The 19,170-nt window shown below is 39.9% G+C and overlaps 1 protein-coding gene across 5 annotated transcripts in view; it reads left to right on the top strand.

Moving 5' to 3' along the window:
• Positions 1–19,170, top strand: part of pde7a (phosphodiesterase 7A) — a 30,600-nt gene that overhangs the window by 6,051 nt on the left and 5,379 nt on the right. Inside the window, exons 2-4 of one of the 5 annotated variants that reach the window (XM_008396257.2) lie at positions 10,369–10,429; positions 13,808–13,840; positions 16,816–16,902. In XM_008396257.2, the coding sequence (XP_008394479.1) occupies positions 10,369–10,429; positions 13,808–13,840; positions 16,816–16,902 (181 nt within the window). Of the gene's footprint in view, positions 1–10,368; positions 10,430–13,807; positions 13,841–16,812; positions 16,903–19,170 lie in introns of all 5 variants that reach the window. The other 4 variants (XM_008396256.2, XM_008396259.2, XM_008396258.2 and 1 more) reach the window with 4 other exon arrangements.

Below are 19,170 nucleotides of genomic sequence, written 5' to 3'. Positions count from 1 at the left end.
AATTAAATTGGTTCAAATTGGAAAGTCTAGAAGCGACATGCAGGGAGAAGGACGCTGGAACAGGTCATGTGGTTCTCGTATAAACTATGAAACACTGATGCCTCTGCTTTGCTTGGCATTGCTGCACACATTTTTACCGACAGTGACTTGAAAAAGTTTTCAGAACGTAGAACTTTTTTTTGCAATTTTGTCGAAATGTATCCAAAAAACTTGAGTGTATTATTTGGATTTTATGCTACCTACCAATTCAAAGTAGCAAGTAATGTGTAAAAACAAAGTATACAATTTCTTTTTTTACGAATATAAGTAGTGCTTTGGCAACGCTCACACAGCAGGCGACACAATTCCAATTTTTTTTTTCTTCCCATATCGGACTTTTTTTTTTTACGAGGCTGAAGAAAGAAAATTTCAATTTGTGTATTTTTGCTGTGGAATTTAGTTCCAAGTTATTTGTGCTAAATTTGTTTTGCAGATTTTTTTTTTCTAAAATAGTTGAAAGGAAATGCAGTTTGTGGAAGCTGCAATAGCTAGCTGCTATTTTATATGCTGCTGGCTGTAGCCAATCCAGGAGTGCCATTTATTTTCCTTGGTGCTGATTGGCTGTATGCCTAAGAGCAGAGATAAGGAAACCGTAGATGCTAACTTCTGCAGTAGAGCTAAGACGGTTTCCAGTGGGCGAATTAATATGCATTAAGCTGTGTTTGGAGTTTGAGCTATTAAAATAGACAGTTTATAAGCATTTTTATAGGGAGTCTAAAGTTTCTGTGGATTTTTAGTTTTTCATTAGCAGCTGTGGTCTCTGTCTTCCAGGAACACCAGGAGGCCACTGTGATATCCGCAGCTATATGCTTATTGTTACACTCGTATAAAATGTGAATAAATTCATGACCGAATGTTAAACGTTTAAGCCATATGAGTACTTTTTCACGACAAAATTGTAAAATCTAAATCCAGCAACTTGATGAAAAGACATTTTGCTCCCCAGTTTCCAATAGCTGCATTCATTCACATCCACATACCAACAATTCTGGTGAAAACACTGGTAAACAAATGGCATTGATTTGTTCTGTGTTGTCACGTTGTTTTGCGTGATAATGGGAGGAAAGCAGCTCGGGGCTGTACGCCGTGATCTACTCGGTCTGTTACGTCACCGTCAGACGGGCCGTCAAGATTGTTTTGTCATCTGATTGCAGATAACCCCCTTCAAATATGAGATGCTTAGGGAGACGATAAGCTTGTGCATGAGGGTAAGAGATGGGTGTGTTTGTTCCACGCAGCGTAGATTCGTCTCTGCACAGATTTGATAAGGGAACACGAGGCAGCGGTTTCTTCTTCTGGGAGTTACTTTGTTGATTCAAACTGCCGTCAGATTGACGTCGTTTCAGGATGTGGTAAGAATGCTAGAGGAGCTGCTCAGACTCTGAGCCGGGCATTTCACAATCTTTCGCAAACTTTTAACCCCCGCTGCACCAAAACATAGGTTTTAAACCAGCTTTGCAGAAATGACCTGGAGGGCTTTTCAGAATGTTTATTTTGTGGTAAATGGACAACATCCTGTTTTCACCGAGACACTTTTTATGATTCGCATCACGTTCATCTCTGTCTGTGAGGAAGGGGGGGGGGGGTGACTGATGTCACGTGACCGCGATGTTTTTGTGCTGCAACGTCGAGTGCAATCAACCATGAAAAAGTGGTTTTACACATTGACACACTTTCAGACACACAAGAACTACTCAGGCTGACTAATGTGTAATGCACATCTTTAAAGTTTTTGTAGCTTTTTAAAAAACTATTGGTTTGATTTTTAACCCTCAATTTTGTTTTTACATCCCTTTTGTCATTGGCTCTAAAAATAACTTGCACTTATCACAATGTATCAAAAGGTGCATGCCACTTTTAGATTTGATTCTTAATCTAGTCCACACTGATAAAATATAATTTTCTTAAATAGCTGAAGCATTAACATGTGACTTAGAAAATGTTTCACAATTCTTGAGTAAAAGCAACAACTTTACACAAGTAGCTCCAGTGAGACACATTATAATAAAATTGCTTGTAGCCACATAATTGATGCACAAAAATATGCGTTAAATTAAGATATAATTGAAAATTTGTTTTATTTCAGTAGTTCGGTTCATAAAAGCAAACCTTTACAGATTAAATGCACACACAGTGATACATTTCAAGTGTTTTTTTTTTTGTTTTTTTTTACTGATGTAAACTCAAAATTCACTCTTCCACAAAAATTTAACTAAGAAAATATTTTTAAAACAAAAATGAAATGTGCTTTATACGATAATGGAACACACTGCTGACCCGTCCTCCACAAGGCTTAATAGGCTTGCTATTCAGAGCGCAAATAAATGAAAAGTTTGGTGGAAGGAAAGAAAATGTGGTGGAAAAGTGCACAAACAGCAGCCATTAGAGGGTTGTGGAATGCTACTAGTAAAGTGTATATGTATTGTGAAAGTTTTTTTTTTTTAGGGGGGCATGCAGATGTTTTGGTAAAATCAACAAGAAACTGTATTGCAATGCAGCAAGGTTGTTCATTTGTCAAAACAGCAGCTGCATTCAGGCTTGATTTATTTTTTATAAAATAAAATGGCACAAATGTAAATATTACCCATATTTCTCCGGTATCTGCAAACATATACTTGAAACATTGGATCCAAAGAAGGAAGACGGACAATGTGTTGTTGATCGTAGGTTTTATTGTTGCAGCTTTCACCTACGGTTTTGTTTGCCCTGAAGGTAAAAAAAAGAGGGGGCAGTTAGTTGACCCCGAGAGGCAATTGGAGTCGGGGGATGGCATTTAAATGAATGAAATTCCTGCACAGTGTTAGACGGCCGGAGAGAATCTGAAGCACCGCCTCGTTACTCTGCTCGTTTCATACAGCAATGCTAAAAGCCCAGGTACACAAAGAGCAGTTGGAGCACTCTGTGTAAAGTATAAAGAGGTCTGAATTATTTTATGGCACTTTCCCTGCCAGTAAAAAAAAATATATATAAGTTGCCTTACGAGTGTGCAGCTTTGTCGTGCTGATTGTCACTTAGTTTGCTGAGATATCGAGGGTCAGTTCCCCCCTTCATCAATCCAGCAGCCTGCTCTTAAAATTCACAGCAGCTGAAGTGTGTCAGGCTGATCGCGGCGCTCTTAAGCCACTCCTCCACCAGGTAGACTCCGTGGAGGACTTCTTGTGCATGTAGCTGCTGAAGCTCACGCACACAGATGGAGTCACACACCGTCTCTCCAAGTCTGCCCGTGTTTATGGCTTAGCACTCGGTTGCTGGAATGTGCTGTCCCACACAGCAAAGTTCTGCGCCGGGTCATAACTCGGAAGGAAACGTTTAGTTCATGAAACGGCATCGAGTCTGTTGCTTTTATCTCAGAGGGGGTAGTTGCATGTGTGTGTGTGTGTGTGTGTGTGTGTTTTTCCTTTGTTTGTGATATGTCGGTTTATGAGGTTAGTTCTGGGGCTCATTTGCTTAGCCTCCGCTGGCTGTCTGTAGCCATTCCACCCTCGGTTACACCCCATGTTTAAAGTGTGATAACGCCATAAAAGCAGGTTTTACACCCATCTTTGATACAAGGAAGCTGTATGGCTCTGATATCATTTGAAAGGCGGTGGACTGAAACAGGAGATCAAACACAAAGCTAAGCTACACGTTTTTTTTGTCTTCGTTTTAGTTTAAACCCCCTCCAGTGTTTTTTTTTTTTTCTCTTTCTGAAATAAAACTGTTAAAATCTCACCAAATGCCTGTAAGGTCAATTTGAGTTCATATACATGAACCTTTTGTGCCTTTTTTTTTTTTTCTCCTCTACTATCTCTGGGACTATAGGAGTCAGAAAATGACAGACACCGAAGCCCCGGGCTGCTTACTCTATCAGGAATTTTTGACACTAGGTCCTGACCTCAGAAACCTGAGCGTTCTGACCTCAGGCTGTTGGACTAAGCCGAGATAAGGAGCGTAGACGTATGTAAACGAGCTTACATGGAATTGCAGAGCACAATGAGTAGACTGTTACGCTCGCAGCACACTCCAAACAAAGCGTTGTTTAGTTTGTGTTCAAAGTGCTGCGGGGTGAACACCAGCTAAGTGCAACTCTGGGGGCCAGACGAATCAAACGCGGAGAACGCCGAGGGCTGCAAGGGAAAATGCACTCAAAAGCAGGAGCTGGCGTTATTTTTCCTGCTTACAGATGGATGTACGCAGGACCCATTTCAGCTCCCACAGCTGCATGTTCGTGCAGGTCCGGCCTGAATTCAGTCTTCTGCTCACATGAGAACATTGTTGATATTACGAGCTGTTTTGAACTCTGCAGCTGCGGAGATTTGTGGTTTCACTGAAATTCTTAGGGAAAGTGGAGAAAAAGGAAACCAGACCTGTGATCAGATCACATGACGTTTGTTAAAGCACTTTGTCCACAAAGGTGAACTAGGTAATCTGGAGACACAGCTTTAGTGCAAATTTCAAACAATCAGTTTTAATTTGGCATTCATAAACTGTGTACATGAGTCATTTGATTGCACATAAATACTTTTACACTTTAGAAAAGCTTTGCATTTCTTTAGGTCAGAGTCGGCATTTGATGCCATTTGTCAAAACGACATAAAAAAAGCGGTCCAGTCAGCTAATTTAACTACATAATAAATGTACCCGGGAGGTTTGACGTATCAAAAATGCTGAACCCGACGACCGCAACGGGAAGTATTAAATGCAGATCGGTAACTATTTAGTCTTTTGTTTTCCCGTGTTGTCTGTGAACGCTCACACTCGTTTCAAATAAACAGATGCGCTGATTTCCTGGTGGTTATTTTATAACAACGAGGCTTCAGTGTTTGAAGTTACAGTTTTGAAATATCTGGTGTGTAGTTAAACATCAGTTTTACCTTTTATACTACACGTTCATTATTTGGGATATAAAAGCAGTGATGTAGCTCTTTGTATTTGTTTAGCTTTCTGCACGTATGAATGAGTGTTATCCTTAGCTCGCTCTGCGGATTTCTGTCTGATCCATGTTTGAATTCTGGTTGGAGTCCCTGAAAATGTTAATATTACTAAAATGATATGATATTTTTACTAATTTCTCTTGTTTAAATTCCAGTTTTCCACCTAGTCTTACCTACTCCAACTCCAGCTGACTAAGTTTGTTTTTTTTCTTTTATAGTATTCAGTAGTAAAACTTTTTTTTTAGCATCTTTAGATGTAATGCATTTAGAAAACTGTCATTAAATTGCGCTGCACCTTTAATTATCACTCTGTAGAAAACACTTTTGTTTCAAAATGGCTTCCTACATCTTTCGTGCTTTCTTGTGACTTTATTCTTAAAAACCGCAACAGCATCCACATATTTTGCCTGCCACATTTGTTTTGTGTTGCTCTCTGCTGGTCTATCTCTTGACTCTTTCTCCGATGATCTCCTTAATCCAACCAAGTGTAATAGAACCAGTGCTAAAAACACCGGATATTTTTACGTTTCCATTTCTTCAGTGAGTCGAGCCCTGTCTTTGTTTGCTCCTGTGGCTAATTGACTAACAAAGGTTGTGGTGAAATATAAGTTAACAGAAAGCCCCTATCCGTTTTTGTTTTTCAGCCTGTGATCAGCCGGCAGATTAGCTGTGCTGTGACACTCCGGTTAGCGTCACTGATCAAACGCCGAGATATATGTACTGTAGCACCCATATTTCCTCCTAAGGCAACAAGCCTGAGGAAGAAGACTGTGCTTTAAGAGAAAGCGGTTATGAAATGAAAACATTCTAGTTGCTTCGTAGTGAAAACATTACATATCTGATGTTGGCAATGGATGGCTTTTCCAGGTACTAGCTGTGTAAAGTGTAAATTTCTTTTGAAAAAAAAACTCTTCAAACCTCTGATCTTTGCTGGGTACGTTCTCTTCAATCATGAGATGTAATCAAAAATGTACAGATCACGGAAATGGAAGTTTTACTGAATCTACTACAAACTCTTTGCTTCACAATCATAGTTTAAGGCTGAGGTTGGCTGCAGCCCTACAAATGTGTCACTACTACTGCTTCATTTAAATAAAAAATTCATTTTAAAGACGCCAACAAAACTTTCGAATGTAAAACATTTAAATTATTCGTGATTCTGATGACTCGGAACACATTGTCCTCCTCGTTAAATGTGCCTGTTGCTGCACTCGGTGTAAACATGTCATGCATTGCACGCGTATGCGATATCTGCATCATTTCAGCTGAAATGTGCACAGCAGTGGGCCCCAAATAGGAGCTGTGAAGAAGTTTCCTTTGTCTTTAGCTGACCAACATGAAACCTTCCGCTCTAATGTGCCGCTCCTACAAATCAGCACTATTTCCTGCTGAACCCAGACAGCGTGATGGGCGGGTGAAAGAAAGGGGTGTCTGCTTTCTGCCACTTTGACAGTAAACCTAAACTTTTCTGTTTGTTCAGGACATAAATCTGTTCGCAACACCGTGACTGCCCATACCCATTGTTTAGATTTTTTGTTTCCGTTCAAATTCTGACGAAAACCTTTGGTTTTCCACACAGGCCGTTCTCGACTCCAATCCCCGGAGACTGCATCGTGTCGTTCCCACACTTTACGTTTACCGCCGTCTTGCATTCATGCGCACACGAATCCATGCATACATGCACACAATATATAATGCCAAAACTAAACACTTGCACTGTGTGTAAATACAGAGTCTTGTTGACACTAAAATACAGCTTTGCACACCCTGACTCGAGGTGTTTGCTAGCTGGTAAAATATTAGCTTTGGATTGGCGGCTGTCATGAGCTCATCGGACAGGCGCTGTTAGGTGTGTGTGTGTGTGTGTGTGTGTGAAGTGGATCCACGGTTAAGCCCAAGGATATGAAGTCATGAGCATACGAGCAGGATTATTTGTGTTTGTCTGTGTTTGAGGTTTGACCAGACAGTTGTCTTCAAATTATCATAGTAAACAGACGGAATGAACAAGATGTCACTGTGCTGTCGGGTTTTATCGCTTTTTTTTTTTTTCTTAAAAGTTACTTTCCTTTTACTTTTAGCAAAAACACAAGTTCAAAGCTAACTTTGCTTTGAAGTTAGCAGACCTTTTCTAAGAGCTGCGTGTCCAGCCGGACTCTCGTTGCTCACTCAAACATCCATTAACTCAGCCATCCATTAAACGTGTCATTCCTCTTAACTGTATGCAAGGGACGCCCCAGAAAGAAGAGCAAAGTGGCGGCCTGGAGGGGCGCCAGCGTATGCAGAGTGCAAAATGAGGTGAGCCAACACCTCAGTGCAGCTCCAAGCAGCTGGTTGTCGACAGAGCAAATATACATTTAGAGCAGTGAAGCCAGCCACGGCTCCCACTCTGATTGTGACTCTCCTGCTGCAGATGCCTCTGGCCTGGAAGGACCAGCTGGCTCTATATACTGGTTTAGATAAAGAGTAAGGCTGGGAAATGTGGCTGTAAGATCCAAGTTTTTTAAATCACAAATTTTAGTTCATCATGAAAAGACATAACAGTGCATTCAGCACAAAAGGGGACAGATTTTAAACGGCTTTGCCGTGCAGTTTTAGCTCGCTCAAAAGGGAAACGACAAGATATTAAAATTCTGCTTTTTCAAGAGAAGGATGTATCGGGATGGAAATCTTCTGTTTATCGTGCAAAAATCCTTCCCAGTTGTCAGTTTATCTTCAGTATAAATATTATTATTACAACTCTCACTGCCAGCTTAAATGAAGTTCAGAGCACAGTATGTGTGGTGAAAACTTTTATTGTGAAGACTTGAGGGAGGTTTTATCAGTTCATCTGTCATTGATGCTATAAAACAGACTCTTATTGAACTTCTTAGAGCAGAAGGCCTCATTATTATTATCATTACTATTTTTTTTGTAAACAAGTACAAGCAGCCACTCTGATACAAGGCTGGAAACAACTTGAGCCAAGAAAACTATTCTGAAGGCAGATTACCTCTAACCAAAAGTTTAATGACTTTTACTGGCCACCCAGTAGCTTTGAAGCTGCTAGATGAAGAGGATAACTTTAGCATGAAGCAATGACGTGCATCATCCAAACATTTCCTGCACATTTATAAAGTCCACAACACGGATGCAGCATTTCTAGTTGAACTGACATTTCTTTATCTTGACAGAAAATCAAACGAATCTGGAGTTTTAGTTGTGAAGCGCGGCAATGAGATTCAGTTTCAATGTTCATTTTAAAAACTGAGATACGACCTAAAAACTGTTTCTTTTATTTGTTTAATGTTTAACTAAGAAAATACAGCAATTTCAAACGTTAGCATTTCAAATTAACAAAGAAACTTTGCACCATTATGAGCATTTCTCTTGGTAGTTTTGAAGAAAATACAAAAATCTTTTTAAATAATCTAAATGAAATTAGACTGAGAAAGGTAGAACACAAGCTTCCATTTCCATGCTTGCAAATGTACCATTTTGTGTTATTTTTATTATGTGTTCAGGGTAAAACGCCCCATAGCTCTGTACGTAGCCAGTGTGTTTTTTTTTTTCTTTAAAAGCGAAAGAGAATTTATCACACCAGCAGTTTCTGCATCTCAGCTTTAATAAGCTGCTATTGAGGTTAGTGAGGTAAAGAAAACTGTCACCTAAAACCCGTACAGTCTTAATTGCTTGTTTCTAAAGATAAGACTCGCCACACAGAGCTCTGCAGTTGTCAGTTCACTCATGTCTTTCTCCCACTGACTTTATTTTCATCTGGATTAGTTTGCAGAAGACTAACGCTGCAAACTCTGTTTTGATCAAGTCTGGTTGATAATGTAGCTTGCATTGCATTTCACTTCATGTCCAGTAATTCATCTAAAATGAAATGCTTTGTTTTGAATGCTGTTAAATTGTCAGAATCCATTTTGTTTTTGTGCAAAAACAGGGAATTTAACTTTGGTTTCATATGCTCACTGCGTTCATTCAGTCGTTTTTTCCAAGACATGCTAGAATATTGCACATGTAAACACAGATTAGCCGAGCACTCTGTAAGGTGTTGGGACTGTTTTTTGCAAGCAGCACCAACTCTCAGGCAAAGGTCTGAACAACTTGTGTCCAGGATGTGTGGGATCTGCAGAGATGTTAGCGACTGATTTCCTGACCCCATCTCCATAAGTCCTGGAGCAATATTTCAGCTCTCAGCACGCAGAGCAGATCATGCGTACACTGAAAGAAAGTTGCAGCAACTATTACAGTCTTTTTCCTGGTCTGTGTCATGGTAAAGATTGGAAAAATGATAGTTGGGTTGGCTAACGCTATAGCTGCCTGGCTAACACTGACTGCCTGACTTTGTGTGGCCAACACATTATCAGGGCCTTGAACAGGATTGGGACAAATGTGCTAAAAAAGTCTAAAGCTACGATAGATTTAGACTAGCTTTTTATATATCTTAGTTAACAATTAACATTTGGTCACATTCGATGGATATTTACAATGTTTAAATCATTAAAACTATTTAATGTCCTATTGGTTATTAGCGTTGACTCAATGTAAACGAGCTTGGATGCATTTAACTATTAATTTCAGTGCCATTTATATTAAAACAGGAAAGGCCTGTGTGCTGAGGAACGATGTAAATGTAAATACACAAGATTGTAGCCAGAGGCTAATTTTCCTGACTATCTCGCGTCACCGGTTGACGTCAGAAAAGGGAAGAGTTATTTATTTATTCCCTTTTTAATCTACACGTTACCATCTGTGCATTTGCAGCAGAGCTTTTTGACGGGCTTTCAAAGGGAAGTAAATCCAAGCCTCCTGGGTGGGGTCCAATTGGGACCGGTGTTTATAATTACTTTCTTGTACAACACCGCCTGTTTGTGGTTGCATTTATACGTGTGTTTGTGTGTGTGTGCGCGCATTTCCTCGTTGCACATGTGTTTTTTGCATGACTGATAGCAGCGCCGTATCAGGCTGGTGATACGAAGCAGGAACATGTTTATCAGTGTAGCAGTGATGTATGCGCACGCTCATCTGCACACAGATTAGCAGCAAACGGAGCAGATACTAAGTACATTCATCTGAAAATGATGCCTGTGTCGTTCTCTGAAAAAGTGCTTTACGTTTATTCTGTGTTTTCCCTCATTTTAAATAACTTCAAATCATTAAAAATTTTGATGTAAAAACTAATTAGTTTTAAAATGATGCCATGAACGGTAATAAAGCAGTTTCGCTTAGCCACAAGGCTAGAAGTCACTTTAATAGAACATGTCTGACAGCACGAAGTAGGCTAAAATATCTCAAAAAGCAGCAGACAATGTGACGCTGATACGAGTCAGTTTGAAAAGGGTCATGAAGTCATTTCTAATGGAGAAAACAAGCAAAGTATTATCTTTTTTTTTATCATGAACTGCTGTTGATTACATCTCTCTCTTTGCAGAGACGAGGGGCCATCTCCTATGACAGCTCTGATCAGACAGCGCTGTACATTCGTATGCTAGGTAAGTGTTTCCCTGTCCTCACCCTCAGACACACACATTGCACACTTTGGAGATGTTAGAAATGTTTAGTGGTCCTTGTGTATTCCCAATGGCTAGTTTATACAGTTTATATTTTAAATAACTCGAATCCTGCGTTTGTTTTTATCTCAGTCACACAAAGTTTGGTTTGCAACGCCGGGAGTCTTGGGTTTTATCAGATTTAAAGTACAGACTTTCCGCCCTCGCCAGAGTAAGAGCTGGTGTGTAGCTGGGCTGTAACTGGTATTTTTCCACGTGCCTTTGTGTACATACTGTATGTGTCTAGCACCATCCATTTGCCCTGAGTGACTCCAACCAGAGTAAGCAGTTTAGAAAATGGAAGAGAGGATGGAGGACTGATAGATCTGCCAGTCAGATGGAGCGAAATGCGTCTCAGAAGGAGCTGGATCAGCAGCTGCTTCCTAATCAATAAGGTTATTGGGGATGGATGTGATTAGAGGCTGGTTATACCACCACGGCCTGTCTATTTATCGTGGATGTGGGAGTGTGAAGGCAGCTTCTGTCACTTAGTACAAACACTTTTTTGAGTGGAAGCAAGGGAATAATCGGAGTAGAGTCGTTCAAACTGTAAAAGGATCTTACCGGGAAATGATAACATTGAAAACTGCTTAACTGTTTTATTTAATCATAAGATCCATATACTTTTATACTTTTATTCTCCTCTGGCTCCATCATGATTTAACTACTTCCTTGTACGTCAAACGCCTTCTTGCACAGCGGTCACTGCCGTAGACGGCTATTGAAAAGCTGTGTACGTGTGTGTGTGGTTTGTAGTGTGTTACTCCTTACTCTGCCCCCTTCTAGCCGACCAGTGTAGCTGCACGTACTGGCAAGGTATGCTTCTTCAAATATACCCTGCCAGTAGTCTTTTGTAAATGTTTAATATTACATAAATATCTCACCAGCCCTTTAATAGGAAGAGACCCTTACACAATCTTTAACCTGGAAGCTCTTCGAATTCTGACCGAGGCATTTCTCTGTTCTTCGTGGTGTTTTTTCTGGGATCTCCGGCTTCCTCTCTCTGTTTGAACCCATAAATGTTGGGCTAAAAGGTTATCAATTATGTGCCCTGTCTTTGGTTCATCTGATCACAACTTGATTTTAACATTTCACCCATCAGTATTTGGTTTTGGACACTCATTCAAAAAAACCTAAAAAGCAACAATTTCCCAACTGTTTTTGGTCTCAAGACAACATAAAATAGAGGTTGCACCAAAATTTATTTGATTTTAAAATGCACTAAAACACTAAACTGCTGGCATTTATTTATTTTTAGAAACCATATAGACAATCAACATTTAATGTAGAATACTTCAGTCCTTACTTTAGTCCCCAAAATTTAGATTTATCATTTTAAGTTGCTGTAATTAAGTTGGTCTAGATCCTAAAAAAGCAAATCAGAAGCTCATTTTAGGGATTCTGCTTTGTGGACTATGTAGATAAAGGATACTAATATATTACTCAAATGACCAGAATATTATTTATATATATATATATATATATATATAAACGGCAAAAGAAGAATCAGGTAAAGTACTGAATTTACACATTAAAAGGTGTAAAAACATTTGACACAGCTCGTGTCATTTTAGTTTAAAAGGCTGAACTGATATAAATCACAGAGACTGTTGTATATCTAAATGGAGATTATGTTAGACAGGGCCTCTGAATGTCTCTCAAGAAAGGGGAAAAACTGCAATATACAAGTTGTAAGTGGATTCTTAGGGTGTTTTAAAACCAGACAGTACAGTAAACTTGGTTCTATCAGGACTAAAGTTGAAACATTTGTTACAATTTCAGCTGGTGTGGTTCCCTTTCACACCGTCAAATAAACGGTTCTCCCTTTTGCCTGTGGCGGCACTCCACCAAGAAACCCCTAAAGGAAACGACATGAAAACCTCTGAAGAAGACACTGAGCACAACTGCCTTCTTTACATAATGTAAACAAAAATGGAGTGGCGTCGGATTTTAGTGGTTGTAGGTTTCTCTTTTGTCTTTGGCAAAAGGCCAATGGTCTTTGGTCCAATGGACCAAAGACTAAAGACCAATGGACCAAAGACCAATGGTCTTTGGTCCATTGGTCCCGCATTTCTCCCGCTAGAGCTAGACTCGTACATTTGTTTAGGTTGTATTTAACCATGATGTCCTACGCTATAGAGTCTGTTCTACTTTTGGAACGATATTCAGTGCATCTGCCATCCACATATGCAATACATCCGGTTGAAGTGAACGGCATCAGAGAACCAAGATTTGGGTTTGCAGGTGGACCAGAGTTTGCCTGGTCAAACCGAACCAAACTTTCTAGACAAACAAACTGGTGTTTGGTGAAAGTAGAGCAAATAGGACTGGTGTGTGCACCCTAGATTTGTATACCTCCAATTGAGTTTACTGATGATGACGCTCAGCCGTGTCACTGTTGTTTTTGTGGGGAATGCGCGTTATTGAAATACACAGTTGAGCAACAAAAAGCAAAACGAGAAGAATGAGAAAGAGAAGCACAGAGAGCTCAGGAGTCAGAGACGAGGTCACATTTTCCTTAAAGAGTCTTAGATTTGGGCTTGTTTTCTGCTCACTCAGTATAAAATATCAATTTATATTTCAAAGTCTAAGTATATGTTGACAACCTAGGTGGTCATGTGAAAAACTCTTTGAAAAGCAAATATTATAAAAAAAAAGGAATAAAATAAAAATCATTCCTGTAGATGATTTAATCCTAGTGAGTCTGTCATAATTCATGCACGAAACGGCCACTCAGAGCTTTGGCTGAGCTGACTGAAGGGGCTTTTTAATCATTTTCCTTGGCCAAGTATGACGGCAGTCTCGTACGTCATTGGCATAAAGCATCTGTGTCTGCAGGATTTTTTTTATTTTTATTTTTTCAGATTAAGCGGAGTGTGAGCAGGAGAAGCACGCTAATGCAGACTGGTGTTTGCCTGTGCCCAGCTTTAGCCGGCTAACTTAATGCTGATGTGCTTTCAAATAGCAGCACTCAGAGCTTTTGCCACATCAGTTATAATGACTTGACCTACATCCACCCCAGAGTACCGGCACTAATGCACCATTGGGGGGGGAAACATGGACTCTGTGACTCTCAAAAACACACTAATCTCACACACACACACACACACACTCGATGTTGACCCGAAGCACATGTATCTGCACATGTGACAGATGTTTATACATACAAGCACACACTCAGTGCCCAGGAATGCATGCACTCTTGTGTTTTTAGTTATCCATTGTTTTGTTTTTTTTGCCCAGATCAAAGTTCTTCTCAACAAATTGTGAAGCATTGTTTATGCCTTGAATTGTAATTCTTAGTTTTTGGTATTTTGATAGGAGCTTGTGTAGTGTTCAAACAGCTGTTTGCAAGTAAGTAACGTGCCGGTTGTGGGTTCACATGCGTGCGACTTTGCTCTTTAATTTCAATGCACACATGACACAGTCTGACGTGCCATGCTGGAAACGTAACATTTCAATGTCTAGCTCCTTGATCAGTTAACTTCCATGTGCAGAGCCTTGTGAAAAGAAATGCCCCTTAAGCTATTTCCACAATTAGTCACAACCACAAACATCAATGTTTTTACTGGGGTTTCTTGTGATAGACCAACACACACCGGTGAATTACTGACGATGAAGAAAAGAGATGCGAGATTGTAAACGGTTTTACGAGTAAGGATCTAATCCCTTTCTATAAAACAATGTGTCAAGCTTTAAACCGAAGCACTTTTTATTAACCGTACGAAGATGATAAAAGTATGGCACAAACCTAAAATGGAGAACATTAACTAGAGGAACAGTTGAGGCCCATAGTCGTTCCCGAGGAGTTGCAGAGATCCAAAACTCGGGTGGGTGAATCTGTTGGCTATTTCTTTTTGAGGGAGGAGTGATATAAGAATAATCTTGTTTGTGGATCTCTACTGACCTCGTACGAGACGCGGCAAACGTGGGAAACGATTTCTCCGTCAGATGACGACCTACATGCAAAAAGCTTGTCTTTGACTCTGCTCAATGCGCACCATCCTCATGGCGAAACGTGGGGGTTGGCACCATCAGGCTGAGGGAATGCTTTCTACTGCAAGCGACAAGGAAGTTGGTCAGTTTTTCCACATAGACTGCAAAGCAGTGACAAACCTTTAAGTGGGATATTAAATCCAAAGTTAGCTCCAGAGCGCAAAAGCCCTGTTTCTTAACGAGTCTCAAGAGCCGCACAGTAAAAATCAGCGACTCAGAGCTAAGGCGAAGATTTGACAGCACTAGCTTGATGCTCTGCTAGCCTACTGCTGCAGGTTCTGGTTGAAACGTCGTGTACAGTTCCTCATATTTTTCTAATTTTGACATATTTCCTCTCTGTCTTACTAAGCTTACATGCGGTGTGGCTCCTTTTCAACTCACTCTTCCTTTGGCACAGAGGGCACAGGATGTGGTACACATGACCTTATGTCCTTATTGATAGTTTGCTCCTGATTTCCACCCTCTTTCTTTCTCAAAATTAGCTCATAGGCCATTAAGATAATCAAGTATCCACGTTTGATCAAGCCGGAAATCGAATGCATTGAAACTTGATCTTATCCCCAATTCGTAGCAGGATCTGAAACTTGGTATTCACACTTATGCCATCTGACTGAATCTGAGCTATTTTGCAAATAATTGAGTCAGATCCGTGTCAAAACGAGTAAAGCTGGAAGAGATCTGCCTCAAAACACTTGCATCTGCTGTTGCAGCAAAGGGTGGATCGAAATATATATATATTTTTTGCACTTATTTGCAAGTACGTGCTTCTTTGTGTTGGTCTATCGCACAAAACTTCAATTGGTGTTTTTTTGTTGTCGTTTTTTTTTAACCTGACAAAACGAGGAAAGGTTTAGGGGCATGGATACTTTTGGGAGGCTCTGTAGAGCCTTGCCTGGAATCACACTCTGGCATTTTGCTGCATCAGCGTCACAGCATCGTTCTGTCACCTCACTATAATCTCGCTCCTGACTGCAGTCTACATGCTGATCCGTCCGCCGTCCGTGGGGTCCAGCTTCGGAGCCCGCTCCTCCGCCTGACTACTAAAACCGGTCATAGTTCGACTCCAGGTCGCCCTCAGTGGCTCTGGGTACTAATAGTAGAGCAGACTGTCCTGACATGGCACTGCATGCTCAGCTGTTCACTTCTCTGTCTGTTTCCTCTTCTGGGACATGGGAGTGTGTGTTTGTGTGTGACTGTTCCTGCATATGAATAGCACACGCTAGCCCTGGGTCAAATCGTACTTTCTGAAATCACAGCTTCTGCTTGTTTCTTAGTTTTCTGAGAATGCCAGCGTGATGGGTTTTACCATATTATTGACCTGGTTGCAGCTACCCAGATAAACAGATGCGTTAAGTCTTCTTCTCATTCGAAGGGTTTTCTGTCAAATCTCCAAAGTAAAGGAAAACTTTATTTTCTGACAAGAACCAAAAGGCAACTTCTTAATTAATTTTTTGTTTGCATTCCCCCCCCAACAATGTGTCAAACTTCAAATTAAGTTATTCACACATTTTTCCTTTTTATCGACACATTCAATAGACATTTGAATGCAAACGTCTGCAGAATAACAAAGCTTCCAGATTTATATATATATGTGTGGAGTGCAGTTTTAAAAAACACCATTTCAACTTCATCATGAAACACATTGTCGCAGCCCCAGACTGCAGCCTAGTTCGGCATAATGTCAAAGATCTTACCCGAGTTTAGAGTTCCTTCTAAACTCTAAATTAAAAACAATGACTATGATTATTTAAAATTTGCTATGTACACACAACTACAGTGCGTCCCACAGTTTTTCTTGCCACTCTTCAAAAAGGGAAAACAAAATGGAGTCGAGTTTATCCTGGCAAAATGCAACAAAAGTAGTGAGGGGATTGTTACGATATTTATTTTTAGGTGTTCGTAAATCATTATGTGCATATTCTAAAATCAAATAAAACAGACAAATATAGTTATTTGTAGTTATTTAACAATTCTGAGCTTTTCTTTGGATGTTGCCAGAAACCCAGAATCGTTTAGTTTGGCTTTCCTTCAGAAGCTCTTTTAAATGGCAATAAAAAGGTTTAACATCCCACTGATTTTTGCCGTTTAAATTTAGTGTGCGCTTGGTTTGTTCTCCTGCTCCGTACATCATGTGGTAAAGCCCGTCCTCATGGCACTTAAAAATAATTTAAAAAAAAGGATAAAATAATGTAAATCAGATCAGTCTTGAAAAATAACTTCCAAGTAGTTCTTTTTTCGTTTGTTTTTAGAACAATGATGCTTTTATTTATGTAATTTTTTTTTTTTTGCACGGTACGAATCTTGAGGAAACGAGTGTTAATTTCTTCTAGGAGATGTGAGAGTACGAAGTCAGGTTGGATTTGAACCGGAACGCCGAAGCTCCCACCCCTACCTTTGCATAGACTTCCGAACTCTTCACAGTGAGTATGGACCCCAGTCCAGTGTCTTTAAATCTTTCCCCACAAGATGCAAACCCATGACTGAACACCTACAAAATGTTTCCCATGCATTTAACCAGCTAAACCACATAGGACAGGTCAAAAGTTTACATACACTCATCGTCGCCATGGATGCCATAGTTATTTTAGATTTTTTTTTTGGTGATAAATGTAAACATTGTGAGGCAGAATTACTAATGCGCGATAAACTTCACCGCTTTTTGCGAAAAAAATAATTTGTGTACAGGTTTGAATTATTAATGTCCTTTGATGCACAGAAGGTCAGAAATATGCATACGGGTTTGGGTCACACCAAAAGACTCGTGTTAAAACCAACATCGATGTGCTAAACACCACTGTCCAGTTTAAACACCCAACTGTGTCCAAGTTCCTCAAGCTACTGATTGGAGGGGAAAGGAGTTAGTCCAAAACATCCACTCAACATGATGCTACTTCCACCGTGCCTTGCAGTTGGTGGAATCTTTTTAGGTTTTAAAGTGTCACCTTGACTTCTCAATCTTTTTCTCCAGAAACGTCAAGTCAGGCTTTACGGTTTTGGTTGTGGAGGAGGTGCTACTCTCAGTCCACAGTGATTTAAATCTCGATAAACTGTATGGAGGATGACGCCAGTGATCCAATTGTTTCCAGCTCGTAGAGGGTTTGACATCATAACTTGGTCTGAAATAATTGTTCAGATTAATCATGGTGACTCGATGGTTAAAATAATCGCCAAATAATTTAGTAGTCAACTGTTAACTGGAGTATCCAGGCTAAAAAAAAAGGCCATTCTCAGAGCAGTAATTTAGCCAAAACTGTGTAAAAAATATTCACATTTTACATTAAAGATAAAAAGAACCACCTTTCGCTATCTAATTATTAACTGGTTAATCCCCCCAAAATGATCAAAAGGTCATCCTTACACTCTGTTGATAAGTGAAAAAGGGTTTTTTACATGTTGATGTCAGAAGTATGTATTTATCTGCAGATGTATCCTTTGCTACAAACGATGAAGTGTTCACTAAAGGAATGCCGTTATTGCATTCTAGGCAGTAAAATGTTTTTTTTATTTTTTATTTTAAAAAGAAACTGCATTATTTGTTTATTTGCATCTTTTAACATATTTCTAATATTGTATAAAAAAAGATTCTGGTGGTCAAATATCTGCAGAATGTGCCATAAAAAAAAAAAATCTGATCGTCAGAACAATCAATAGAATAATCGATTCCTAAAATAGTTAGTTGCAACTCTAATTACTTTTCTTCTGATGTGATGGTTTTGGTCTGATGAGTGAAACCTGGACGTTGTAGGATTTTTTCCAGTAGCAGAAAAATAATTCTAAACATGCGTCAGGTTAACATTGGGTTTCTGTTAAAGCCTCGTCCTCAGTACTTCAGAAAATGTATACGCTACACATAAACGCCGGTTCTCTGCCTGGAAATGAATCTGCATAAATTAGCTCTACTATTCCTGCCAAGAGGATTGGTCTAATTCAGAGCCAGAACGATGCCTGCAGCCTGTTAATTTCTATAAAAAGCATGTGGTTAACCAAACGTTGGTGAGGTGAACGTCTATATTGAAACCAGTACGCTTAGTTTTGACCCTATTTGGATGAGAGGAGATAAATTCAAACTCATTTCTAACAAAATCAGTTAGATTAGTGTGTATAAACTTCCAACCGACCTATATGTCTTCAATGCGTGTTGCTTTAAATGATCCAAGCCTTTCAACTGGTCATTCAAGCATAACCTAGCATTAGGTCTATTATGGCATATTGACTGAACACGCCAGGCTCTGATAACAAGAGGCGTCATAAAACGGTTGGTTCCTCTTCTGGAAGTCTTAGTTAGGTGTGTCTTTGTTTAATGCGATGAAGAATTTTTTTGTTGAACCTTTTTCAAATAGATGAGTTATTAAAATTCATTTGGATTTATTTATTATTTTTCTCCTGCTGACATTTTGACCCCAAAGTAATCCCACTTCCCGCTGACGTATTTCTGGAGCACAGCCGCAGTTTGCACAGACCCTTTGCCTCTGCGCAGTGTGTGTTTATGTGTGCATGAAAAGAGAGAGACCACTGACAAAGCATGTCTGCCGTGTGATCCCAGACGAAAGGCTTACGAGTAGGCGGCTGTGTCAGCAGCGACTGTTTGGATATCGCTGTGTTGGTGTCGGATCCCCACCGAGGCCGTGCCCAGCCAAATGCTTCTCCAAGCCTAATGAGCTTCTGGAGGGTTGGGGGCGGCGGGAGGG

This window comes from Poecilia reticulata, linkage group LG20, assembly GCF_000633615.1.
Source record: "Poecilia reticulata strain Guanapo linkage group LG20, Guppy_female_1.0+MT, whole genome shotgun sequence".
Classification (NCBI taxonomy): Eukaryota; Metazoa; Chordata; class Actinopteri; order Cyprinodontiformes; family Poeciliidae; genus Poecilia; species Poecilia reticulata.
This window is presented reverse-complemented; position numbering and strand designations above follow the sequence as displayed.